This window comes from Mesoplodon bidens, assembly GCF_964165515.1.
Source record: "Mesoplodon bidens genome assembly, chromosome: 18".
NCBI lineage: Eukaryota > Metazoa > Chordata > Mammalia > Artiodactyla > Ziphiidae > Mesoplodon > Mesoplodon bidens.
Genome location: NC_138175.1, coordinates 52,545,113 through 52,572,390, shown reverse-complemented (window position 1 = coordinate 52,572,390; position 27,278 = coordinate 52,545,113). Strand labels below are relative to the sequence as shown.

The 27,278-nt window shown below is 54.4% G+C and overlaps 1 protein-coding gene across 3 annotated transcripts; it reads right to left on the bottom strand.

Annotated features, from left to right (window-relative positions):
* Positions 1-404: 404 nt before the first annotated feature.
* DHX34 (DExH-box helicase 34) lies at positions 405-27,095 on the bottom strand. Of its 3 annotated transcripts, XM_081216208.1 has the most exons (17): positions 27,046-27,095; positions 23,160-24,152; positions 20,429-20,740; positions 18,925-19,179; positions 16,138-16,240; positions 14,965-15,182; positions 12,298-12,472; positions 10,763-10,956; positions 9,952-10,053; positions 8,144-8,386; positions 7,710-7,883; positions 7,235-7,352; positions 5,907-6,031; positions 3,274-3,555; positions 2,079-2,255; positions 1,725-1,863; positions 405-994 (listed from the first exon to the last, which is right to left on the bottom strand). In XM_081216208.1, the coding sequence occupies exons 2-17, from the start codon at positions 23,862-23,864 to the stop codon at positions 861-863; spliced, it is 3,456 nt and encodes a 1,151-aa protein (XP_081072334.1). In that variant the 5' UTR covers positions 23,865-24,152; positions 27,046-27,095; the 3' UTR covers positions 405-860. The 3 variants fall into 3 exon arrangements, with proteins under 3 accessions (XP_081072334.1, XP_081072332.1, XP_081072333.1); XM_081216206.1 differs by having other exon boundaries at positions 405-1,863; XM_081216207.1 differs by lacking the exon at positions 27,046-27,095 and adding an exon at positions 25,780-25,802 and having other exon boundaries at positions 405-1,863.
* Between the last annotated feature and the right edge of the window lie 183 nt (positions 27,096-27,278).

The window sequence follows — 27,278 nt, the reverse complement described above, 5'->3', positions numbered from 1 at the left end:
GGGTGGAATAAAGGGGGGGTGTTATGAGTGGAATGCTGTCCCCCAAAGAGATATACTGAAGTCCAAACTCCAGGACCTGTGAATGTGACCTCATTTGGAAGTAGGGTCTTAGCAGATGGTCAAGTTCAGATGAGGTCATCGGGTGGGCCCTAATCCAATATGACTGTTCTTTATAAAGAGGGAACATTTGGACATGCCCAGACATGCCAGAAGGAAAAGAGCCATGTGAAGACGGAGGACTGCAGTGATGTATCTACAAGCCAAGAAATGCCAAAGATCGCCAGCAAAGCACCAAAAGCTGGGAGAGACAAGGAAGGCTTCCCTTGTGGGCTTCAGGGGTGACAGGCCAAGGCAGGGACGTGGGGAAAGAATATTAGGAAACAGGGCCAGACTTTTTATTTTGTAAAATAGATTTATTTATTTTTGGCTGTGTTGGGTCTTCGTTGCTGCGCACAGGCCTTCTCTAGTTGCCACGAGCGGGGGCTACTCTCCGTTGCGGTGTGCGGGCTTCTCATTGCGGTGGTTTCTCTTGTTGCGGAGCACAGGCTCTAGGCACGCAGGCTTCAGTAGTTGTGGCTCGCAGGCTCTAGAGCGCAGGCTCAGCAGTTGTGGTGCACGGGCTTAGCTGCTCCGCAGCATGTGGGATCTTCCTGGACCAGGAGTCGAACCCATGTCCCCTGCACTGGCAGGCGGATTCTTAACCACTGTGCCACCAGGGAAGTTCCATCGGTGAGACTTTATTCACATATTTATGCTCCCTCCCCGCGGGGCTGGGCCCAGACCACAGCTCCGCGCCTAGGCCGGGGGCTTGGGCGGGAGCCCTGGCCCTGGTCCTGGTCCTGGTCCAGGACTGGCTGGGCTCACACATGCTGCTTCCTGTGCCGCAGCACCTCCGTGGGTGTGAACAGAAAGTCCTTCTGGCAGGCCTCGCAGTGGTAGGGCCTCTGCAGGGCAGATGCCTTCTGGAGGGGTTCGGGGGCAGCTTCCTCAGCCCCTAAGGGAGAGGAGATGGGAGGCTGTGAGGGGGACGCTCCATTGCATGCTCTCACCCCCACCCAAATCCCAGAAACCTGGCAGTGTTAGGCTCTCTCCTGGCCTCCGGGGACTCCAGCTCTGTGTCCTCCAGGAAGCCCTCCTTGATCAATACACACACACAGGCGAGTCTTTACTCTGTGTCCCAGGGGGTGAGAGGGACACAGAGAAAGACACAAGCGGAGACACAGAGACTGAAAGAGACAAACAGAGCCCTGGGGTGGGACCACGTGGCCCTACAGCCATCTCCCCAGCAAGCGCCAGCGTGTGGTGCGTGGGGCACCACAGAAGACTCTGTGCCCGGCTCTGCCCACTGCAGCGTCCCCTGGCTGACAACAGGATGGACTTGGCCAAGGCAGAGACAGCTGCGGGACAGAGGAAAGAACAAGAGACACGGCAAGAGAGAGACAGAGAAACAGACAGGAACCCAGAGGCCGCCCGGACAGGCCGAGACACAGAGACCAAAGAGAGACAGACAGCATGACCTGAGAATGAGGCAGCTGCAGCGCCTCCTGGTCCCCGGCTCTGGGTCCTTATGACGGAGTCCGCACGTGGCCTCAGCCAGAGCAGATGGCTGAGGTCGTCAGTCGCCAGAGTGTCGAGCAAGTGCCCAGACGCACAGTCAACAACCACAGGCTGGATGGACAGCTGGGCAAACACAGGCGCCCCAGCCGCCACCGCCCCAGCCTCACCTGGGGGGCCGTCCTGTGGGGCCTCGGGGCAGGTGCTCTCGTGGGCGATGCGCTCCAAGGGCGTGAAGGGCATGTGCAGGTCGCAGTGGGGGCAGGTCCAAAAGGTGCGGAGACAGTCGCTGTACAGGTCCGCGTCGCTCTGTGACAGGCAGGCTGTGTCAGGCCCGGCTCCCCACCGCCCCTCGCCGCCAGCCTGGGACCTTCCCAGAACCCCTCGGGGCTGGCAGGCCCCTTTCTGAAACTGCGTCCCTGGACTAAGCTGGAGTGCGGTTGGGGGCAGAGGGTGGGGGGAATCACTGACATCGCATTTTCAGGGGCAGGAGGATGAGGGACCAAGGTGGGGTCAGTGCTCACCGTGAGGCAGCTGTAGGTGAGGAAGTCAGTGACTGCGTAGCCCCCTTTGGTGGGATGGGGGGACGGGGTAGAGCAGCCAAAGAGGCCAGGGAGGCTGGGGGCAGCAGTGATGGTCTGGGGTCCCACATAGAGGTTCTGGATTTCCAGCGCTGTGAGCCGCCGGAGGCTGTAGGAAACCTGAACAAAGAGAGACAGAAAATAGGGGAGAGAGACTCAGGCAGACGTGATCGGAGCACCTGGATCCAGCCGTGCCGAAAGTCCACCCCTGGGCTTTTCAGTTATGGGGGCCAATTGCTTAATGCCAATCACAACACGGTTTCAGATACTCATGACCACAGGCTTGTCTAGAACATTCCCTGATGCCCCATCCCCCATCTCACCTGCCTTCTGCAGACCCCTTCTCTCCTTATGACTGCTGGGAACACATCCAGACCTTAAGTCTGACCTTCAAGTCTGGCCACCTTGCCCCTTCTCCTCCAGCTCATCAGCCTGTTCCCCTTTCCCTGGTCCGCTGGGTCGCACCCCATCCACGTGTAATAGCAATAGAATCAGGAGCGATTCTCAACCCCCCACCACTTAAAGAGGTGGGGGAATCAGGGGCTTCCCTGGTGGCGCAGTGGTTGAGAGTCTGCCTGCCGATGCAGGGGACACGGGTTCGTGCCCTGGTCCGGGAAGATCCCACATGCCGTGGAGCGGCTGGGCCTGTGAGCCATGGCCGCTGAGCCTGCGCGTCCGGAGCCTGTGCTCCGCAACGGGAGAGGCCACAACAGTGAGAGGCCCACGTACCGCCAACAACAACAACAACAACAACAAAAAAACCAAAAAGAGGTGGGGGATCAGTTTCAAAACTGCTCCGTCCGAATTCTTCCCGTCTGTCTTCCACAAATAGACAGATTCCGTACAGCTTCCCTCTCACACCCTGCACGCCCTTAACTGCTAACGAGGGGTAACCTGCACCACACGTGCAGCATGTATTCATAAACATCTGTTGAATGAAGGCCGCAAGGGTTAATGGCAAACCCTGGCTCCCCCCTTACCAGCTGTGTGACATTGGTCTTGTCATCAACCTCTCTGGTTTGAAAACCCCCAAATGTGTGCATATTGATGAGCTGGAAGCCGGGCCTTCCAGAGCTTTCATCCCTATGGCTGATGGCCCCTCTGGCCAAGGGGGTGCAGGTGCCCAGGAGGCGGGTACCTTGCACGCCGTGAACTGCAGCAGCTCCCTGCTCAGGGCTGCCACCTCCTTGCGGTTGACTGGGGCCTCCTCCTCCTCGTCTTTGTCCTCCAGCCGCCACCGGGCCTGGTGGGCCAGCTGCTGGTCCAGGGTGCTTTCCCAGTGGGCCCGGAGCCGCAGGGAAGCCGCCAGGAGCCGGACAGCACTCTCACTGTCCGCAAGCTGGAGCTCCAGCCAGCCATCGGCCACCAGACGGCAACAGTCACCATTGGTGTCCAGGGACCGGCTGAACAGCAGGAGGGACTGGAAGAGAAGGGACAGGGGACAGGCAGTGGCGGGAGGGGCAGGACGCGATCGTAGAGAGGCCCCCGCCTGGCTGGGCTCCTGCCCACCCCCAACTCACCCACCCACCCATCCAGACGTCCACCTGTCTCTCCAAAGCATCCACCCACCCACGCAGCCGTCCACCCAGCCCTGCAACAAATACTGACCACACGCCTACTCTGTGCCAGACACTCTTCTGGTGCCAGAGACACAATGTGAACAAGATGGACTCAGTCCTCGCCCCACGGAGCTGAAATTCTACTCGGAGAAAGAGACTAATGAAGACTAAAGAGTAAAATACAGAGCAGGTTCCAAGAAGTCAGGGGAGTCATCACCTGCGCTGGAGGCCAGCGGCCATCTCTATCTTCTTAGGGTTGGGGCTACACGTGTGTGTCTGTCAAAACTCGTCAAACGGCGTGCTTAGTATGTGTATGTGTCACTCTCTCTAACTTTTATCCTCAAAATATATAAACAAATATTGAATGCTAGTTAACGGGAAGCATGCTGAAGTGCTTACAGGTGAAGGGTACTGATGCCAGAAACTTACTTTAAAATGCATCAAGAAATTCAAAAGAAAGCCCACCTATTAAAATAGACTGATGAGTGGAGAGGTGATAAAGCCAAGACCGAATGTCAGCTGTAGGACTGGGGAGTGGGAATACTGAGTGCTCACTCTACACTTCTTTCAGCTTTTCTCTTTGAAAACTGTCAAGATAACGCGTTGGGGAAAATTCTATGGGATGGGGCGGGGGTGAGTGGATAGGGCAGGACTCGCCACGGGTCGAGGGGCTGTGGGGCTGGTGATAGAATATGAGAGCGCAGTGTGCTATTCTGTCTACTTTTGTGCATGTTTAAAATTCTCCATCATCAGAAACTACGGGGCAGGGGCAGCGCGGGGGGCACTGAATATCAGGCAGCATCTCAGCCAGCAAAGCCGTGTTTCCGTCCGAGGTCCTGCTGACCACCAGTACTCCGGCCCTCGCCCCACTTCATTCCTCCGTCCGGCACTGGTACAGCATCTGCTGTGGTCTCTTACATTTGTGCTTCTCCTTACCATCTGCCTCCCCAACTTATACAAGAGCCCCACGAACACAGGGAATCTCATCCATTCTGATCACGACTGCATCCCCAGCGCCCGGAAGAGAACTTAGCGGCTGGTGCCAGGTGGCCACTCAGTACATGTTTGAACGAAGACATAACGGAGCAGATCAGAGTTCGCTTTCTTGGTGCCAGTGGAAATCAGCGTCCACAACATCTCCCAGGGCTCTAGGAAGGGTTTCTCTCTTCCCTCTATGTTCCCTGGGATGGAAGCGAGGGGGTCGGGGTAACGGGGACACCCACCTGATGGGGGGAGGCCTTAGGTGTGGCCTGTGACCCTGAGCTCAGGCTCAGCCACTTGCTCACTGTGTGGCTTAGTCAAGGGACACGCCCTCCTCCTCACTGCCCCCTGCACCCAGCCCCATCTTCTCCCCTATAAAGTGAGAATTGTGGCCAGGCCTGGAACCACAGGGTGGCCACAGTGGGCACACAGGTGTGGCAGCTACTGCTGTCAGGAACCCCCCTTCCTGGCTGCAGACACATATACGCACGTACATCTGCAATCTAAGCACATCCTCAGCCTCCAGCACCATCCGCTCCTGCCCTACGACCACAGTCGCCTCCTTGCTGGGCTCCTGGCCTCTGCCCCGTGTCAGACCCTGTCCCAGCTCTGCTCAGAACCCTCTGGTGGTGGGGGGCGGGGCATCCAGTCTCACCTGCCTCCCTGACCTCTTTTCCAGCCACGCTTCCCCTTACTGACTCTGCTCCAGCTGTCCCCTGTCCGCACCAGGCACGGGGTGCCTCAGGGCCTTTGCACTTGCTCTTCGCTCTGCCCAGGACACTCTTCCCGCAGAGATCCCTAAGGCTCCCTCCCTCCCTCAGGTCTTTACTTGACTGCACCTTCTCAATGAGGCCCACCCGGATCGCCTAATTCCATACTAGAACCTGTCCCTTCCCCTGCCCCCTCAACCCACCCCTCCCCAATCCCCTTACCAGTTCTTTTTATTTTCCCCGAACGCTTATCGCTCTCTACCCTAATCAGTTAGTGCTGCACTGCGTTTAGTGCTACTGCCCGCCCTCCCCGTGAGATGGGAGCTCCTGGAGAGCAGGAACCGGGTCTGGCCTTGTGCACCTTCCACAGGTCCTGGCACCCGGCAGGCACTCAGCGAGCCATGAATGACAGCAGGCAGCCTGGCGGAAGGCGGCTCCCCCAGGCCCACCTGGGGCCCCTGCCCCGGGACACAGCCATGGCAGCGGGACTGGGAGGCAGGGAGGCTGGGGCGGGGACCCACCTGCAGAGCGGGGATGCGGACGCAGTTCACCAGGTACACTTTGTTGGTCTCCAGCAGGGACACGAAGCTGAGGAGCTGGTGCGTGCTGCTCCTCTTGTCCTTGTCGCTCCTCTTGCCCTTGTCATCTGGAAGGGTCAAGGGGACAGCTCAGCTCCCGCCCACACCCCACACCCATCATCCCCCAGTGGCTGCCTGTCCCACCCGGGCCACGCACATGTCCACACAAAGAATACGCTCACGTGTGTAACGATAAAATGCCTGTGGCTTATTCTTAAATATTCTGCCAGGCTGGATGTGATTTTGGCTATTCAGTGATACGAAGAACTATTGTTAATTTTGTTAAGGGCAATGACAGCATCGTGGTGATGCAGAAAAGCAGTCCTTGTGCATATGGTTTCCATTGTTATTGCCAACCGGTAAGATGTCTGGGACCTGCCTTAACGAGCTCCAGCAAAAAGGAAAAAACAAAAAGCAAGGGGACAGACGAAACAAGGATGGAAAAATGGTGACAGCTACAGCTAGGCCAGACCACGGAGGGCTCCTCACACACTCTCTACTTGCGAGATGCCTGGACTTACAAAATGTTTCCAAAAAGGAGTAAAGCAATGTAATAGGAAGAGGGTAAATTCACTTGGAATTTACAGCACTTAAAGATCAGAGAGAAAATTTCAAATTCTATCTTTGGTATTTAAAATCATAAACCTTACCTTTGGGGGTTACTGTTTACCATTTTAGTGCAGTGTGTTACTTCCTTTACAAACAGAAGGATGAGCTGTGTTTCAGCTCAGGCAGAGCACACAACTAGTCCTTCACGTTGCAGACGTGAAGCCCGCTCCTGAGGGCAGGGCCTGCACCTGGGGAAGGGCACCCCGGTGGGACTGGCCTGGCCTGAGTGCAACCTCAGCTGAGGCGACTTTTGTGGCCTGGATCCCACTAGAAGGTAGACGGAATCCAACTGCCTGAACGCTGGGGCTGGGGGAGCCCCCCAGGCAGGACCAAGCCCTGAAGTTCACGGGGCTCCCGGGACAGGTCTCCCAGCAGGCGCTGCTCTAATTGCTAAAACCTTAGGCCTTGGGACGGGCTCGGGGCTCGGGGCAGCCAGCACCTAGTGGGAGGACGAGGCGCAGCAAGGGGTGGACTCGCCAAGGCCACCCAGCCAGGTCTGGCTCTTGGGACCCGCAGGTCCCACGTCAGCAGCCCCAGCGAAGCTGTATGTGGGGAGGAGCGAGGGGGTAACCCCGACGGCGAGGGGCACCCTGAGGTCACGGTCCCGCCCCTCACATCCCCGATGGAGGGCTTCCCCCAACCCCGGCCTGGGCTCACACTACCTCGGCTCCCGTCGCCGCCCCTGGCCTCCTGGTCCTGTGTGTGCAGCACCTCAGGGTTGCTGGCGAAGATGCAGGTGGGGTGCAGCACGGCGCCCTGCTTGGTCTCGGTGTGGAAGATCTGGAGAAGCCGAAGGCGGGTGCCCGTGACAGAGGCCTCGAACCTGCTCTTCCCGCTGCCAGGTTCCCTCCTCCTCATCTCAACTCAGAAGGCTCCTCCTCCAGGAAGCCCTCCCTGACCTCCTCCAAGGCTAATTAGGTCCCCCTCAGCCCCTCGGTCCCCATCCCGACCCCAACCACTCTGGTCATCTGTCTGGGAACGCGTCTATCCCCCGCCCCCGCCACTAGACTGCAGCCCCACAAGGGCATGGCCAGGGCTGTTTCAGTCACTGCTGTATCCCCAGCACAGAGCAGGTGCTGGGAAGGGGTGACAAACGACAAAACACACACAGGGACGGGGAGAGGGAAGGAGACCCACCTGGTCCGAGTCCTTGCGGCCGCTGTTGAACGGGTCCGGGATGGCAAGCTGGGGGTAGAGGCCCCGGCCCAGCACCAGCTTGAGCAGGGCCATCTGGTCCCGAGTCAAGGCCTGGGCCGAGCTGGCGGCCGCCTGCAGCTGTTCCAGGTTGTGCCGGAGCTTAAACTTCACATCCTGGTGGCAACACGGAGGAAGGTGGGTTCCGGAGGGCCCTCCCCACTACCCCAGGGGCTTGTACTGGAATCTGTGGATCCAAGGGTTTCTATAGACTCCTGTCCATGGAAACCTGCCTCCTGAATGAGGGCAGGGTTGTGTCCTCTCAGACCCCAGAGCAGGGCCATGTCCCGTAGGAGCCCCAGGGCAGCCCACATCCCCACTCTGATCAACTCCATCCCCACCCACCCCAGGCACCAGTCAGCCCCACGGCGCCTCACCTGGATGTCCACGTTGTCGCCGGCCCCCTGGGAGGCTGTGCCGCCCCGGTCCTCATCGCTGGAGCGGCCGTCCTGGTCCTCCTGGAGCCGCAGCACCTCGCGCCTGTGTCCCTGGGCCTCCTCATGCTGGCGTTTCAGCTGGCAGAGCGCCTGGCGCTCCCGGCGCTGCCGTAGCCGACTGTAGCTGTCCCCCGGCTTTGAGGCCCGGGCCCTGGCCAGCAGCCCGTGGTCTTCCAACAGCTCCTGGGGGCGGGTGGGGCCCGAGTGAGGGACACGGGGCAGGCCAAGCATGCTCTGGATGCAGACGCACGTTCCGGTCTGGGGCCTGCTGCTGGCTGGCACGAGACCTCACCCTTAGAGCCACACTTTTCCTCAAACGAAAAACAGGGACCTTCCTGGGGCCTCCCTGCTAGGGCTGTTAGGGCTGAAAGGGGCTGTATGAGAACAACTCTTTGCACGGTGCCGGGCACATGACTGCTCCGGGAAAGAGCCGTCTCTGTCATCGGCCAACGGAACCCCTGGGCCAGCCGCCAGGAGGGAGGAGAGGAGGCCAGGCGATCACCACCCAGGGTCCTCCCCGGGGCCTCCTCTGCACAGTCGTCACCAGGCTCCGGGTATGCTCAGAAATGCCAAGACCTGGGCCCCATCCCAGAATGACTGAATCAGAATCTCAGGGCGGGTGGGTGTGGAATCTGGATATCACGGACCCTCCCCGTGATTCCAATGCACATTAGAGACCTACTGCCCACGCCTTTGGAAGCAGTCTCCCAGAGACCTACTGCACTGGACCTTCTGTTTCTCATAGAGCCCCGACCAACGAGGAGAGACAGGATATCATACGTGACTCACGTATGAGTGAGAGAGAGAAAAGGACCCAGACTTTTCATTAGTTTCTCAGCATCTGGGGCTCAACAAAGGTTGAACTGCCACTCTTCAGAAAGTCAGAGATGTTGAGAGATGCCGAGAACAGCTGGGATGTTGGTGGTCCCCGACGTGGAGACCCCTGTGATTGCGTGGGAGGTCTTGGCGCTGACCGTCCACTCTGGGCTGCAATCTGCCCTCCTGCAGCCGAGAGGAACGGTTACACCAGGGGCTCTTTTATGTTTGTTCCGCGGCACGCTACACGACCGCAGAGAAGTACTCGGCACTGGATCTTTTTGTGCTCGGATGCAAAGATGCCCGCGGAGTATTAACAGCACAAGCAAGCTGTAGAACCACGTCCTCATAAAGACGATGAAAACTGCAAACACTTGTACGGGAACACCTGTGTGTCAGGCCCTTCTAAATGCTCTACGTGTATTAACTCATTTAATCTTCGTGGGAACGCTGGGAGGCAGGGGCTATTTTTAGCCTCCCCGTTTTCAGAGCGAGAAGCTGAGGCCCCGGGAGGCCCAGTAACCCGCCCGGGGTTGCACTGCTAGCAAGCAGCAGAGCCCAGATTCACTGCTGGGACGTCCGGCTCCAAATCTGGTGCCCCGTGCGGCCTGCTGGCACTCGGCCAGCTCGGTTCCCCCACTCCAGAGAAGGCGGCTTTTCGTGAGGATGCGGCTTGTGACCCCGTTCACCCCTCCAGGAAACCCTCCTGGATCTCTACTCCTTTGCCCGGGCCCCACTCCACACCTGGTGATGTGACGGGAGGGGAGGCGGGTGTAGGGTGGGACTCTGATGACTGTCAGAGGATGGGAAGCCGTGCCGCAGAAGGCGTTCATGCACACCCCACTCCAGCGCCCCCACCCCCGCTCGCCAGGTCTGTTCCTGGCCCTGTCTGCCTGGGCAGGCCGGCCCTCACCCCTCTTCCCGGGCCTCACCTTGAACTGGCGCCGCAGGTTGGCCATCTCATACAGCCGATGCTCCTCTATGCCCCGGTGGCGGCACCACCTACGAGAGTTTCTGCTCCGTTCAGATTTCACCTGGGTGGAGGTCCGGCCACCAGAGGGTCAGGGCCTGGCCAGCTGGGAGGAGGGATGGGGGTGCCGACCCACTGCCCAGACGAACCCAGTGTGAGCCCAAACACCAGCCTCTGGGCAGATGGCACGCAGACCTGCCGGCCCTCCCTCAGCGCCACCTGCTCTCCTCCTCCTTCCAGGTCCCAGCCCCACTGCCCCCTCCTACAGGAAGCCCTCCCAGACACCACGTGGGGTCAGACACCCTCCCTGGGCTCTCCCAGCCCCTTTGGACTCCCCATCACAGCCCATTCTGGGTGGTCGCTGTCCAGGGACAGTCTCTCTCCTGCACTGAGCTGGGAGCCCCAGGAGGGCCAGGCCAGGTAGTTTTAGTCACCACTGGGTCCCCAGCACTGCCCAGAACAGGACCCGGCCCGGTCAGGGAACGTGTGCTAGAGATATAGCCCCCACCCTAAGGCATCTAAACTTTCTCCAGATGGCACTGGCTTTCGTCAGTGCTTTAAAAACCTCAGGCTCCCCCTCAGGCAGGGGCCTCTGCACGTGCTGGTCCCATGAATGGAGTCGGGGTCCTCCGCAGACAGGCCCGGCCTGCGGAGGGCTCGGTGGTTGTCCCTGGGGTGGGGGTGGGGCGCACACAGAGGAGCCACAGCCTCAGGGAGGCCCTGGCCCCGTGCAGAACGACAGCCAGACGGGGGCACCCTGCTGCCAACCTCACCTGCACCCAGGTGTTGAAGACGTTGAAGAGCGTGAAGGGGTCGCCCTGGTCACTCTCCAGGGGTCGCCGCGCCGCTGCACACTCGGGGTTGTTCTGGGCGCCGCGGGTGAAGGGCGACTGGACGCTGAGGGCGGCGGCGATGGTGAGCACAGGCTCCGCCAGGTGGAACATGGAGCCCAGGATCAGCATCTTCCCTGGGGGCAGACACCACGCTGAGCCTCCTAGGCACCTGACAGCGTCCCCAGCCCTCTGGGACCCCTGACCCACCCTCCACCTCACCCATAGAGGGCCTCGGGAGCCAGAGGGACAGAATCAAACCCAGAATCGGATCCCAATGTGATGGAAGACTGTTTCCACCTGCCCCAAGGTCAGTGGCCTGCATGTCACACATCTGACTCACCCTCACTGTTCCCCTTGCCTACCTTTCCAGAAAGTTCCTGTTACACATGTAGCCTCATAAGATAAAGTAGGGCAGTAAAACAAGGCTGTCCCAGAACCCCTGAGCTCTGTCACCTCAGGCAAGTCTCTCCTCCTCTCTGTGCCTGTTTCCCCATCTGTGAAATGGGTTAACTGCAGCATCTACCTGCTGTGAGGATGAACTGTGTTTCACCTGTGAAGCACTGGGAGCTCCACCTGGCACAGAGCAAGAATGGTAACTGAGCCACCGGGGCCCAGAACTGCCCGGCACTGCATCATCTGTGTCTCCTGCTCCGCAGGGCCTGGGGACCCACGGTGCCAGCCTGGCTGGGGCGTGCCTCCCTGGCGAGCGAGTGACAGCCTTTCTCTGAGCCTCGTTTTCCTCAACTGTACAACAGGAGCGCCCAGAGGCCCTCCCCTCACCAGGTGAAGATGAAATAAGGGCCACAAAGTCTTCCACTGACACAAAGCAAATGCTCACAGACTGTTCTCTTTCTTCTCAGATCTGATTCTCCTTGCACTAGCCCTGTTTCCTTCTAAAATAAACAAAAATAACCATTTCCATAGCTGTGGGTGGCCCTCAGGGTTGGTGGTATCCAGGCTGCTGCCCGTACTGACGCTCCAGCGTGTCGCAATGATGGGGACTTTAATGATACTGACACAGGCAGAAAGATCCCCTGAGAATTATGCCTGGGAAGTGGTGCCCCAGGTGGCAGAACTCAGCTAGGAATATTCTCTGGGCCGTGGATTGTTGGTAGACACAGAATGTCTCAAGTCAGGAGAATTGGGCAAGATAAATATGCCTCGGTCAGCAAGTTCCTCGGGAGGGGCAGGGATGACTCAGGATGAGCAAGAGGAAGAGGCAGGCGGTTTTGACATCCAACCACAAGAGAGGGGGTACCACGGTGGAGCTGGGGACAGACTGTGCAGAGGAGGGAAGTGTCTGTTTTGTTTACTGCTATATCCCTGGCGCTAGAACAGGACCTGACACAGAGGACCTGAGAATGAATGGACAGGGCCCAGAGAAGGACCAGACTTGCCCCCGGGTCACTCAGAGCAAGCGGTGTCCCACACCCATTCCCAGGACCCTGTGTGATCACCCAAAGGGGGGTCCTCACCAATCACGACGTCCACAGGCAGCTGGGCCAGCAGGGACCCGATGGGGGTGAGGGCCTCTGAGCTGTCCAGGGCCCCCTGGTCCCGGAGGTAGAGGATGGCCATTTCCAAGCTGGTTGGTGGGGGGGGCTCGATGAAGGGAAAGGTTCGGGGGTCCCCCACACTCATGCCCTTCATCTGGAATGAGAACCAAACCCTGTCAGGAATGGGGAACACATGAGCCACTGTGGAACACCGGGGGGCTCAGGGATCACAAACTTGTGATACTTTAAAAGGCCCAATGTCAAGGCCCATTGTACAGAAGCAGGGAAGGAGGGCCATTATCTGTCTGTCTGCCGAGCAGCTCTTCTCCACACCCTGGCCATGGAGCGAGCAGACAATCTAAGCTGGACCAACTGAGGTTTCTCAGCCCCTGGTCAGAGCGACTGACTAAGGAATGAGCACATGACCTGAGCTGGGCCATTCAGAATCCTTCCCTGGGACTTTGCAGACTGGAGCTGAGAGACAGAAGCTCCAGCATCCTCTCTGGCTGTGAGGGGCCAGGATGGAAGCCCAGAGCTGTTGTGGTTAGTTTCTCCACTGCCTGGAAATTAGCCCATTCACAGCAGATGGAGAAATCCTTAATTTTTCCTAAGCTAGACCTCCCCCCAACATGGACACACAAATCCATAAAATCCCCTTTTCTGCTAACAACCGTTTGAGGTGGGTTTCTCTCACTTTTGACCAAAGCATCCTGACTGATTCAAAGGCCCAGAAGGGTAGCAGGTCATGGGGAGAAAGCAGTGAAACATGTACCATCACCAGGCCTGGCATGGCATAGGGAAACAGCACATCTCTGCTGAGTGGATGAAGGAAAGGCTGGCATGGTGGCTCACATGGCCATGAGAGAGTGAGAACAAGGCTCAGAGATTAGGGGTTCAGCCGAAGCCTCTGGGTAAGGTGACCTGCTCTCCTGGGCCTGATCTGGAGGGCACCAGACGTTCTGGCATCCACCCAGCAACCAGTGGTACCACCTTCCTCCCTGCTCACTAAGCTGTGGTGTTGTCTGGGAGATGACTAATACTCATTAAAAGACCTTTAAATTAGAAGCTCTGGGTGAAGGGTAGGGCACGGATGTTTTTTGTTTTTTTAAGCGCTCTCGTGATTCCAAACTGTAGCTGAGACTGAGAATCACTGCTCTGATCCAGTCGGGCAATGCCACCCGCCCCACCTCGGAAAATTACAGGTCACAGAGTGGACACGTGACCTAGTTCTGCTGACAAGACAGGGTGGGAGAGCAGCCAGGGGGCTTCTGGAAAAGGTTCCCACGGCCTTAAAAATGAGCCCAACAAATTGGGAATCCCCTGGCGGTCCAGTGGTTGGGACTGCGCGCTTTCACTGCTGTGGGCCTGGCTTCAATCCCTGCTTGGGGAAATAAGATCCTGGAAGCTGCTCGGCACGGCCAAAAAAAAAAAAAATGAGACCCACAAAGAGGGGCAGTTCATTGCCTCTGCAGCCAGATAATAAAGGAGGAGGAGGTGCTGCCCGTGGCTACCAGAGCCAGGTGGCATTCATGAGGCACGCTCTGGAGCTTGACAGCCTCAGATGGAATCCGGGCTCTGCCACTTGCCAGCCATACCACATGGATCAAGCTACTTAACCTCTCTGCATCCTGTTGCTCATCCATAAATTGGAATAAGTTTACCTCCTACAGAGATTGTGTGAGGAGCAAAAGTTATATACATAACTCAGGCACCCAGAACAGAGGTACCCGAGTATTGGATGTTTTTTTGTTTTGTTTTGTTTTAGTCATATTCCATAATAAAATTTATCAGCACACCTGTTGTAAGAGTTGAAGAATTCATACATTTTCCAGCTCTACAGAGTCACACATGATCATACATTCAACATATTCCAAGATAATGCTTAATAATATGTAGGAAGATAACATTCCTTACAAACTTCAATATATTATGAATAAAATATTCACATTATTTTATATGAACACAGAAGTCTTGAGAACTCTGTTGTGATTTTCTCTTAAGAGCAAAGGTAAAAGTTGCAGAACCTCTAATTTAAAAAGAGGACTATTTCAATTAGTCCATATTCAAGGAAATATATTTATAAAATGCCTACATGCTTCTTACACTAGTTATGTCTGCTTTAATTTCTCTAGTTGCAGCGAGCAGGGGCTACTCTTCATTGTGGTGCGAGGGCTTCTCACTGCAGTGGCTTCTCTTGTTGCAGAGCACAGGCTCTAGGCACACAGGCTTCAGTAGCTGTGGCATACGGGCTCAGTAGTTGTGGCTCACGGGCTTAGTTGCTCCCCGGTACATGGGATCTTCCCGGACCAGAGCTCGAACCCGTGTCTCCTGCATTGGCAGGCAGATTCTTAACTACTGCGCCACCAGGGAAGCCCAAAACCCTGGTTTTAAAAGCCACTTCTTGATGGGTTTTCTGTTACAGCTGAAAGCATTGTGACTGAGTCACAAGGTTCTTCCCATGACCCTGTGGATTTGGGGGAACAGTTCTCCCCTCAATACGGGATCTGACATTTGGAAGGAATGAGTTCCACTCCGAGGCCTGGCCAGCCCTGCCCTTCCTGACCCTGAAACCATGTCTAAATGCCTCCTGGGTTCCTCTCCAGCACCAGCACTCAGGATCCGGTCCCCTACCAGCCCCTGCCTCACCTGCAGCACCAGCGCATCCAGGGCGACCCTCCGAATCTCCGGGACAGGGTAGGGGGCGAAGGCATCGTAGTCCGATTCGGCATAGAGGCGGAAGCAGACACCAGGGCCCGTGCGGCCCGCCCGGCCCTTACGCTGCTCAGCACTGGCCTGACTGATCCAGAACTCCTGCAGCCGCTGCAGTTTGGCCTGTGGGTCATAGCTCATCTCCTTCACCTTCCCTGGGTGGGCAGGAGGGTAGCAGGGAGGGAAGGGAATGTGTGTGCAGGAGCCACGTGGGCCCTCCATGCGCCTGGCCCTCTACCCAGCCGTTCACTCACTGACACCCTCACTTACTCCTTTGTCCCAGTAACACTAACTGAGAGCTTACTCTTGGCCCCACCCTACCATTTTGTTCATGTATTCTTTAGTTTCCTCATTCACTTATCTTTTCATTTATTTTCTCAAGCCTTTTCTTGCTCAGAGGTTCAGTCATCCAACATAAAATTATGGAATCTTTTATCATCGGTGGCATCAGATTCAATACAATAAGATAACCGCTGACATTTATTGAGCATTCACCCTGTGCCAGGTTCCAGCCTCAGCCCCCAAATGTATTAACTTCTTTAATCCTCAACACCTGAGGGAGGTGCTGTTATTACTGCCATTTTACAAATGAGCAAACTGTCACACTGAGAGTCACACAGCCGGCAGTGTACCTGCAGGCTGGCCCCAGTGTCTCCTCGCCACTGGGCTATGCTGACTTTCCAGAGAACAGTCTAGTTGGGAAGACAGACAATACATAGATCGAGATATATAAAATATAATGCCCATAGTACGAAGAAAAATAAAGCCTCATAAGGGAAATGACAGTGAAAGGAGATCACTTAGATAAAGTGAACAAGTGGGCTTCTCTACTGGGGAGACACCTGCGCAGGTCCTGAAATAAGGTGAGGGAGTGAGCCGTGTAAAAATCTGGGGAGAGACAGCTCGCAGCAGAGACGACGGTAAGTGCAAAGGCCCTGGGGCAGGAGCAAGCTAGGAAGGCCTGAGCAAGATTAAGATGCTGCCACTGCTCCACAGCCCTAAACACTACCTCCTCCCTGCTGTGGTCCAGAGTGCCCTCACTACATGTGCACAGCTCCAAACCCCACACTTCTCGCCAGGTCCTTGAGGTAGCTGGGGGGCAGCGCTTACCAGAATCTACAACAAAGCGGATCCCATCAATGGTGACTGAGGTTTCAGCGATGTTGGTGGAGAGGATGCACTTCCGGACTCCAGGTGGGGCCACGTCGAACACCTGGGGTATAGTGAAGAGGCGGCATCAGTACCTTGTCTTTCTCTCACCCCAGGCCCTTTGCACAACTAACTCGGCACTCACTAACCCATGTGTCCAGTGGCCTCCTGGATGCCTCCTGGATGTCCCACAGGTACCTCACAGCCATATGTCTAAAACAGCCTCAGCACCTTCTACTGAACCCTTCCCTACTCGGGCCCCCATCTTAGAGATGGCTCATCATCTACTGCATCGCCTGGGCCAGAAACCTGGGCTGTCCTGGATGTTCCCACCCTTCTCACCCACCCAGCCACACCAGATCTTGAACATCTCATGAATTCACTCCCTCCTCCCCAAACCCACAGCCCCTGCCCTGCTCCACGCCCCTCCTTTCCCACCCCAATCCCACTCCAGCTTCCTCCCTGGTCTCTAGTCTCATCCCCTCCCATCCAGGCTTCACATGCAGCAGAGGGATCTGCTAAAGCACAAACTGGCACTGCCCGCCACCTTGCTCAGAACCTTCCCATGACCCCCCCAGTGCCCTCAGGGCAAAGCCCACCACCACATTGGGTCTTCAAGGTCCTTGGTGGTCTAACCCTGCCCACCTCTCCAGTCCCATCTCTCCTGACTTCCCCTTCACAATCTGGACCCAGCCACTTTGAGTGCAGTTTCCCAGCTGTCCCATCTTTCTCTCACCCCAGGCCCTTTGCACAAGCCCTTCTCATGGACCCAAGAGACAGCCAAGCACAGTGGTTAAGAGTGGCTGTCAGCAACTGCAGCCTGCAGGCCAAATCCACCCTGCCACCTATTTTTGTAAATCAAGTTTTAATGGAACACAGCCTCACGAGGTCAGTCTACAGCTGCTTTCTACCTGTAATAGTACAGTAGTTACGACAGAGACCATAGAGCCCATAAAAACTAAAAATTTGCCCTCTTCACAGAAAGTCTGCCAACCTCTGGTTAAGAGTATGGGCTCTGGTACCAAATTACCAAATTCTACAGCCTGGCTCTGTCAATTATGTGACTTTGCATAAGTGCCTACGCCTCAGTTTCTGTATCTATTGAATGGGGACAACAGGACCTGGCAGACAGGGCAGCTGTGAAGATTAGAGACAAGCAGTACACAGAGCTCAGGACTCTGCCCAGCACAAAACAAGTGCACCACACACCTTAGCTGAGACACGCTTCTCCTTACCCCCTTCCTAGAATGGGGCTTTCTTAGGTCTCCACATGCAGACTCCCTTCCTCCAGGAAGCCCTTCCTGAATCCACCAAGACTCTTCTGCTCTCAGAGTATCCAGAGTTCTCCTCTACCACTTGTGGGACTGTCAATTACTTGTCTATCCCCCCTCAGCAGACCAGCAGCTTGAGGGGAAGAACCATATCTCAGCTCCCACTGTGTCCCAAAGAGGCCCCTTGGAGCAAGGGGAGCACTAAGGAGGTGCTCAAAGCTTGTTTCTTTAATCACTAAACAACCAAGTCTGACCTGAAAGGATTCTTCCGGAGGTGACTATGGTAGTCAGCCTCCAGGACAGCCTGGGGAAGTCTCAACTCCCGGGATTCACACGCTCACCCAGTACCTTCCCCCTGAACAGGGCAGACCGGGTTAAAAACTAAGGGATAGGGCTTCCCTGGTGGCGCAGTGGTTAAGAAACCACCTGCCAATGCAGGGGACACGGGTTCAAGCCCTGGTCCGGGAAGATCCCACATGCCGCGGAGCAACTAAGCCCATGCGCCACAACTACTGAGCCTGTGCTCTAGAGCCCGCGAGCCACAACTACTGAAGCCCGTGCTCCACAACAAGAGAAGCCACCACAATGAGAAGTCCACACACTGCAACAAACAGTAGTCCCCACTCGCGACAGCTAGAGAAAGCCCGTGCGCAGCAATGAAGACCTAATGCAGCCAAAAATAAATAAATAGAATAAATAAATTTAAAATTAAATAAATAAAATTAAACTATCTGGAAATTAAAAACAGAACAAAAAACAAAAAAACTAAGGGATACTGTAGGAATGATGGTTTGTGATTTCCAAAGCTAGGTCATAAAAGATGTTGTGGCTTCTACTTTGGTCTTGGGACGAGCCAGCCACCATATTGTGAGGACACTCAAACAGCCCCCTAGAGAGGCCCCCAGACAACAGTCAGCTCCATCTGAGAAGACAGTCCTCCAGCCCCAGGCAAGCCTTCAGATGAGAGCATCCCCGGCTGACACCTGACTGCAGCCACATGAGAGACCCTGAGCCAGAACCATCCAGCGAAGTTCCTCCCAGATTTCTGATCTACAGAAACTATGTGAGATAATGCACGTAACAGTAAACGTGCTGCTAGGTTTGGGGGTCATTTGTTATATGGCAATCAATAACTAAGACAGTGACCCAAAGGCCTCTCTCCCAGCACCCTTCCATTCCAACCAGGCGGCCTCTTCACCTTTCCCCACACCCCACTCACAGGTTCCCACCTCCAGGCCTTTGCTCAAGCTGGCTTCCCCCACCTGGACCGCCTTCCTCCCTCTTCTCCTACTCAAAAGCCTCCTTGTTCTCCAAAGCTCACCTCCAATGCCTCCCACCTCATCAGGAACTCAAAGATGGGAGCAGTCCCTCTGCAGCCCACAGCCCTGGCTTGTGGGGTCACATCTGTCCTGCATTAGCCGCCCTCAACCCCTCCCAGACCCCCCTCTGCCCCACGTGGCCTGGTTGCATGCGCCACCTTGTCCTGGTCGGCCACAGAGAGGGCACTGTGCAGCGGCAGCACCGCCCAGCGCTGGGTGTGGCTGGCGTAGGTCTGGGCGGCCTCGAGCACGGCGCTGATCTCCGCCATGCCACTGAGGAAGACCAAGAGGTCACCCCGCTCCTCGGGTGGGTACTTATTGTCAATGGCCTCCAGCACCCTGAGGAAGGGCCGCGGGTCCAGCTTCTCCGACTTGGATGTTGTTGGCTCGGCCTCCTGCGGCTGGTACACGACCTGTGAGGAGATAGTCCCAGGCAGGAGCATACCTTGTCACTCCAGCTCCCAAGCAACGGGGCGAGGAGGTCACAGGCTGACAGAGAAGACACGGATCAGTCAGGCAGCCGACAGCACGCTCAAAGGCGATAATTTGAGAAGGATGCAATAAAAGGTCAAAGGATCAAGGTAATTGGAAGGTTTCTAGGGTGCTGGTAATGTTCATGTTTTTTAATCTGGGTGCTGGCTCTATACAGGTATTTAATTTGTGAAAATTAATTGAGCTGTACACTTGTGCTATGGGTACTCTTTTGTATCTGGAGTATAACTCCAACAAGAACAAAATTTTAAGGGGTGGAGTTGGGACTAAAACCCTAGAAATCACTTCTCTGAAAGCATCCTCACTGTTTCTAATGGCTACTTAGAAGACAGACTGATGGGCATTTAGACCCAGAAACCACAAGGGACAGTGCATCTCCTGCGGCTAGGGACCTCAGAGTGCTTATCAATTCTTGGGCCCCAGAACAAGAGGAAGTAGTAGTTATCAAAACCATAAGGAGAGAGCTGTGTGGAGAGACATCTCGAAAAGGAGCTGTGATTTCGGGTGAGGGTCACAGTTCACTGGAGACCTCAGGGGAGGGGGCTGACTCTCCTTTTCCCGCTGGCCAACCAGAAGGCAGAGGGGAAAGGGGTCCGTTTGTGCTTCCCAGGGAAAACAGGAAGGTGGGGAAGGGACAAGGAGATCTGGAAGGGCAAACAGAAGCTATCGAGCACAGGGCCATGTCTGTCTGTGAGTGGGATTCAAGTCCCGGCTCTGCCACGTCTGAGAGACTGCTAAACACCCTGTAATGCACAGGGCAGCCAAGAATTATCCAGACCCGAATGTCAAAAGCGCTGAGTCTGAGAAACCCTGCCCTATGAGACGGTAGAGCAATAGAAAAGAGGAGCCTGGGTCCCTGAATGACCACGTAGAACAGAGCTGCCCATCAGCCTGGACCGGCCACACTTGGCTGGCTTGGGTTATATAAGAAAAATTTATTTCTATGTTATTTGAGCCTTTAAATTTTGGGGTCTCCTCTAACAAGCACTTACACGCTATCCAGCACACTGTAAATGCTCCAAAAACAGCAACTTTAAAAAAGAGAGCGAGAGAGAGAGAACGTCATTAATCAAAGAGTTGGGAAACAGAGAAGAAGAGAAGAGAAGGGACATGTCCAGGGTGGCCAGAGACCAGGTGGGAAGTCTGGGGAGGGGCAAGGGGGGCACTGACCGTGATGGGGAAGAGCCTCCCGGGCACCTGTACCACGGGGGCACCGCTGAAATAGCTGGAAAAGAGCGAGATGTTGATGGTGGCTGACATGAGGATGACCTTGAGGTCAGGTCGCTGGGGCAGCAGGCGCCGAAGGATACCCAGGAGGAAGTCGTTGTGGAGGTGCCGCTCGTGGACCTCATCCACGATCAGGACCTGGTACTGCGGCAGGCCGGGCTCCCGCTGGATTTGCCTCAGGAGCAGCCCCACTGTCAGGAACACAATCTTGGTGGCCGCCGAGCGTGTGCTCTCAAAACGGATCTGGTACCCGACCTGGGGGTGGGGGGCAGTGGGAGCGTGTGGTCAGGAGAGGACCTGGGCCTGGGCCACAGTCCCTCGCCCTCCCCAAATTGAAAATCTGAGCAAATGTCCCACATCAGACTCTGGAGTCCAACAGGCTTGGGGTCAAATGCCACCTCTGCCACTTAGTGCTGTTGACTTGGGCAATTCCATCCCACAGATGCATATTTTTTCCTCCTAGATGCTGTGAGAATTACATGTGCTAATGCACATAAAGTACTTGGCTCAGAGCCTGATGTATGATACTAATTAATTATAATAGTAATGCTTAACCTTTCTTTGAGTCCTTTCTATGTACCAGGAACTACTTTAAATCTTTATGTATATCAACTCACGTCATCCTCACAACTACCACACAGTATAAGCACTAGTATTACCCTCACCTCAGAAATGGAGAAACTGACACCAGTCAACCAAAGTAAAACCGCTAAAAAGTGTTACTGAGAGGAAATGTATCTTAACCCCTACCTCACATCATACACACATAGATTTCAGATGAATTACAGTCCTAAATGTAAAGGTTTTTAGAAAAAAACAGAATATCTTCATGACCTTAAAGTATGCAAAAATTCCTCACACAGAACCCAAAGAGTGGCAACCATAAAAAGAAAATGACAGACTGTGTTATATTTAAATGAAAAAACACCATCATCAAAAGACACCATTCAGAAAATGAAAGGAAACTCACAGAAGATTTACAATACATAAATCCTACAAAGGCGTCATATCCAGATTCTATAAAGACATATAAATCAAGAACAAAAGCACAGAAAACACAAAAGCGAAATGGGAAAAAGACCTGAACAGACACTTCACAAAAGAGGATCTCCAAATGGCTAATACATACATGAAAAGGCACTCAACATCCTTAGTCTTCAAGGAAACACAAATTAAAACTCTCAATGCAGGGACTTCCCTGGTGGTCCAGGGGTAAAGAATCCGCCTTCCAATGCAGGGGACACGGGTTCGATCCCTGGTCGGGTAACTAAGATCCCACATGCCGCGGGGCAACTAAGCCCTCTCGACACAACTAGAGAGAGAAAAACCTGCATGCCACAACTAGAGAGAAGCCCGCACGCCACAAGGAAAGATCCTGCATGCCTCAACAAAGATCCTGCATGCCACAACTACTACCCAACGCAGCCAAAACAAAGCAAAACTCACAATGCAAATTAAAATGTGATATCACTACAGACCCACTGGAAAATCTAAAATGAAAATGATTAACCATGACAAGTATTGGTATGACCCAGTGATCCTACTCTTAGAAATGTACCCAACAGAAATATGTACCAAAACACACCAAAAGGCATGTTATAGAATGTTCATAGTGGTACCATCCACAAGAGCCTAAAACTAGAACTCTCCCCAATGCCCATCAACAGTAAAAGAAACCAATATCTGTGGTGCCTTCACAATGGAATACCATACAACAGTGTGAATGAATGGTGTACATCTACACGATAATACTACAGGTGAGTCTCACAAAACTAATATTGAGCAACAGAGGCCATAATTGGCAATAGTGAGCAAGATGAGCAAGAGAACATACTTTTTGATTCCATTTATAAAAGGTAAGAAAAAGAGGGACTTCCCTGGTGGTCCAGTGGGTAAGACTCTGCGCTCCCAATGCAGGGGGCTCCGGTTCAATCCCTGGTCGGGGAACTAGATCCCGCATGCATGCTGCGACTAAGAAGTCCGCGTGCTGCAACTAAAAGATCCCGCGTGCTGCAACTAAGACCCGGCACAGCCAAAACAAAGAAACAAATAAATAAATAAATCTTCAAAAAAGTAAGAAAAAGAGGAGAAAATAATCTGTGATATTCTATCACTAATGCAGGTCTGATAATCTAGCACTAAAATGATGATCTATCCCCAAGAATAGTGGTGACTCGAGGCCTCAAGGCAGTAACTGGGAGGCGAAACGAGGAGGTTTCTGGGGTGCTGGTAAGTTTGACTCTTTTACCTGAGTGCTAGTCACACAAATGCAGTCAACTTATGAAAATGCACAGAGTTATATACGTATGATATGTGCATTCTTCTGTGTTGAGAGTAGGACAACTTCAATAACAAACATTTGTCAGTGGCCGAGCCAGGATTAGAGCCCTAGAACTCATCAGGAGGAAGCATCCTCATTCTTCTTTTGTGACTGCCTAGAAAAAGACTGATAAACACTGAGGCATTTCTGATTTTTGACTGTTAAAGTGCTATACTGGGTAATGTTAGTGCCTTTGTCATTTGGACCATCTCCAGGCCAATCGATAGAAAAATTTCTAGAAGAATCATCGCTGGGTCAAAGGGTAAGTGTTTTCGTAAGGATACTGCCATAGGGCAACCAACTTATTCCGCGAGGTCACTGGGAAAAACTGGAAACCTGTTCTGTCCCACTCACCTGTGAGCCATACTGACTGAGGCTCTCAAAGCCAACCCGCTTCGCCAGTGAGATGCAGGCGATTCGCCGGGGCTGGGTGCAGGCCACGTGACTGAAGCCAGCGGCCAGCAGGTACTGGGGCACCTGAGTGGACTTGCCGCAGCCCGTGTCACCTGCCACCACCACCACCTGGTGCTCCTTCAGCGTCTGCAGGATGCGATCCCCATACTGGGCGATGGGCAGTGCCATGCGCTCACGCTGCAGTTTGGCCAGCCGCCCGAACGCCTGCTTCTGGCCAAAGTCCAGGTAGTGCAACAGGGCTTGGCGGAACTCAGACACTCTCTCCGGGTCCAGGCGCCGGCCTAGCCCCCGAGAGCGCCGAGTGTCGGGGCCAAGGACGGAGAGGTTGATGCGGTAGCGTGGGTCATAAGCGCGAGGTAGGTCGGCCAGTGCCGGGATGCTGTGCTTGGGATGCCTAGAGTCTTTCTCCTCCTTCCCGGTGGTCTTGAGATTCTGGAATCTCTGCAAGCGTTCAAAGAAGGTCCAGAACCTCTGGCACTCCTCAGAACCCTGCCGGATATAACCCTCATCACCGAAGAAGGCGTCCTCGAAGAGGCGACGTGTCTCTGGACAATTCCAGTCCCAGTTCTCCGGGTCCTCTTCCTGACTGGGAGCCGGGAGTCGGTCTCGCGGACCCCTGCCCTCTCTTGTTCTGGGAGGCGGCATGCCGTGGCTAATCCCAGTGTTGTCACAAAACTGGCCTCAGTTCTGATCACCCAGACCAGATATTCTCAGGCATTCCCCACCTCCTGCAGTGAGAGGCCAGTGCCTGCAATAAGGAAGCACTTTCTCTTCAAAGAGCTAATTTCCTCCTCAGGGGTGGGACAGGATCACGGCAGGTGCTGGCAGAGTAAATGGCCTGTGGCCTGGGTCAAGCTGGTGACACACGGGGCACCTCATGACTCCTGTGGTGATGTCTGGGACGGACACAAGTTCATCCTGGGATTTCGGGCCCTGGATGTTTGCGGGAGAGAACAGAAGACATTCACTCATTTCTAGAAACATTTACTGAGAGCCTGCTGTTTTGCAAGCACTGGACTGGGGGGAGGGACAGCAATGAGTAGGACCACACAGGTGGTCATTTCAACAGACTCTGACAATCCTGAGACGGAGGCTGTGATAAAGGAAGCCCAGGGGGTTGCGGGAGCCTTCCTTGACTGTGCTTGGGAGTCAGGGAAGGATCCTCAGAGGAGGGAACGTTTGACAGGAAGGAATGTAGGCCACGTGGCCAGTCAACAGCAGAACGTGGTCCTGAGAGGTGACAACATGACAGAGTTGTGGTCCACTGAGTTTCAGGACTCCTGGGAACCCTTTGAAATCCAGTGCACAGTTTTGCAAGTGTTGCATTATGTATGTTTTGTTTGTGCCTGCCCAGCACTTTTTTTTCTTTCAGAAAAATGTATGCACTTTCCTTTGGAGAGCAGCCCTTCTTGGAATCCACATGGTTCCCACTGCCTTTAAGTGAAGAGAATTCCTACTGGTTGGGCAAGTGACAAAGGCCTGGCCAATCACAGTACCCTACTCCCCCTTTAACCAGTGACTGGTCTGAAGAGTGGACACGTTGGCCCGAGGAGGGCCAATCAGGGCCTTTCCCTGGAATTTACACTATGTTATTAGGAGAGGAAAGCTTATCTACTGTGGCTAAGCAAGGACAATATAAACAGGGAGTTGTCTGTAGTAGCTCTTACATAGTCTTTCCTAGAAATCTATCCTACAGAAAAGCCTGCACGTGGGCCCAGTGAGGCACCCACAAGGATGGTCACCGAGCCACGACACGGAGAGAAGTGCAAGAGGGACGGGGAGAAGCTTGGCAACATGATTTAGTGCCCGAGGCTTAGTTCCCTCCAACCCCCCACTTCATGGCTACACAAGAAAATGTCTTTTTCTTAAGGTTTGGTTTCTGACTCTTAGCTGCGTAAGTCCTAACTAACAAAGCACATCCCCACGTATGTGCAATTTTCTGGAGGGAAGCCCGTCACTCAGATTCTTAAAAGAGTTTATGATCTTAAAAGGGCCCTGAGGGCTTCCCTGGTAAAGACTTCATGGTCAAACAGATCTGGGTTTGAATTGCAGCTTTATCCTTTATCAGATGTGTGACCGCCGGCAAATTAAACCCTTTGAGGTTTTCTTCATCTACAAAATGGGGACAATACCCATCTCAAAACACTGCAGTGTTTATCACCTAGCCTGGCACAGAGAAGCTAAACAGGTAACTGGTATACAAGTCCAGTGCTTTCTCTCCACCATGACTAAGAGCAAAAACAGTGAGGGGAACCACAGGCATATAACCTGGAAAAAAATTACACTCAGGGCTTCCCAGGTGGCACAGTGGTTGAGAGTCCGCCTGCGAATGCAGGGGACGCGGGTTCGTGCCCCGGTCCGGGAAGATCCCACATGCTACGGAGCGGCTGGGCCCGTGAGCCATGGCCGCTGAGCCTGCGCGTCTGGAGCCTGTGCTCTGCAACGGGAGAGGCCACAACAGTGAGAGGCCCGCGTACCACAAAAAAAAAAAAAAAAAAAAAAAAAATTACACTCAAATGGCCACAATTCACCTTGGTTCATGAGCAATGCTTTCACCTACTCTGTCTTCAGTCTCTGAGGGCCGTCACAGAAGAGTTCAGAGGTTCCACCTCTGTAGCCTCAGAGGGACCCAGACCAACCCTGGGAGTTATTAGAGCCAGGTGAGGGTTTCAACTGAAGAGCCTGTGAACTGGCAGAGCTGTTTCCCACAGAAGCAGTATCCAGGTGTGGGGATGTGTGCTAACTGCTAACTGCCTATCCTTGCGTGTGGGCCGGAATGAGAGCATCCTCATGACTCTCAAGGAATCCATTCTCTTAAGACTACCTTTTAGACTTCCTGGATCTACTAGTTTCTCTGTAACTGTGTCTCGGACCATCTCTTGGTCTCTTGGCCTGTATTTCCTAGGCTTAAGGCTTTTAGAGGTTTTCTCTGCTTCCCTATTTCTCTCCTGTCTGGCTCTCCATCTTCAGGTCTGTTGTCTTTTTTGGTCTATCTTGCTCACCACCCACCCTCATCTCTCTTCCCTTTCCTTTGCCTGGTCCCATCTCTTTTCATTTATCTAATGCTCTCCCATTCGGATTCTGTTCTTTAGTCTGATTTTCTCTCCAACTGTCTTTCTCCATTCGACGCCACTCCACTTCAGTTTTCCATCTGACTGTCTCATTTTCTGTTTGAATTTTTTTTTCTGACTCTCCGTTTTCGTCTCTCTCCATCACTCTCTTCCTCCATCGTGACTCTCTCATCTCTCCATTTCTGCCTAAATTTTGTCACTCAGTTGTCTGAAGCTTTAACAACAATAGCTAACATATACTTAGGGCTGATGCATGTATCAGGTACTATTCTAAATCACTCATATATATTTATATGCATACATATACATCATACACACATACACACACTTTTCTCGCAACCTTAGTTTCCACTCTCATCTTTCTACGTTTCCCCCCATTTCCCAAGTTCCCGGTGCGATCACATTTCTCTCGTACTCCCTCTAAGCCTCTCGCGGTAGGACCCATCAGCCTCTTGCCCTCGATCTCTCCAGTTTTCAGCTTCCCTCCTCTCTCAACCTCCCTGTCTCTCGGTCCCTCAGTTTCTCGAAGCTTCTTTCCGTGCCTCCATTTCTTTCAGCCTCTCTGACCCTCAGGTTCCCTCAGCAACGCTCAGGCTCCACCTCGGTCTGTGTCTCCCGGCTGCTCAGCCTCCTCCAACACACTGCCTCATCTCGGGATTTCCCTCCCCGCCTCAGCTCGCTCCCAAGATGTTCCCGGACCCGATCGGACTCCGGTCGCCGCCGCCACCACCCTGCGCAGCCGCCCCGCCCCTCACCTCGTTAATCGCCGCGAACGCCCCAACTTCCGGTCCGCACTGTCCCTCACGCGCCGGAAACCGTTCCTGCGCCTGCGCACGCCATCCTCACAGCCCAGCCCCGCCCCACTGCAGACACGAACCAGTGAGCAGCTGCGAGCACCCAAGACTCACTCTGCGCCTGCGTACAGCACGCTCAGGCCCCGCTCGCTTCGGGCGGAGCCTCGGGTGACGCTTCGCCCTGTAGGGGGTAG

Coding starts and splice junctions, on each gene's coding strand:
- DHX34 (XM_081216206.1), bottom strand. CDS start 23,864: ATGCCGCCTCCCAGAACAAGAGAGGGCAGGGGTCCGCGAGACCGACTC. Junction 15,183..16,137: donor CCGCTTTGTTGTAGATTCTG/GTAAGCGCTGCC, acceptor CTGCCCACCCAG/GGAAGGTGAAGGAGATGAGC. Junction 12,473..14,964: donor TGGATGCGCTGGTGCTGCAG/GTGAGGCAGGGG, acceptor TTCTCATTCCAG/ATGAAGGGCATGAGTGTGGG.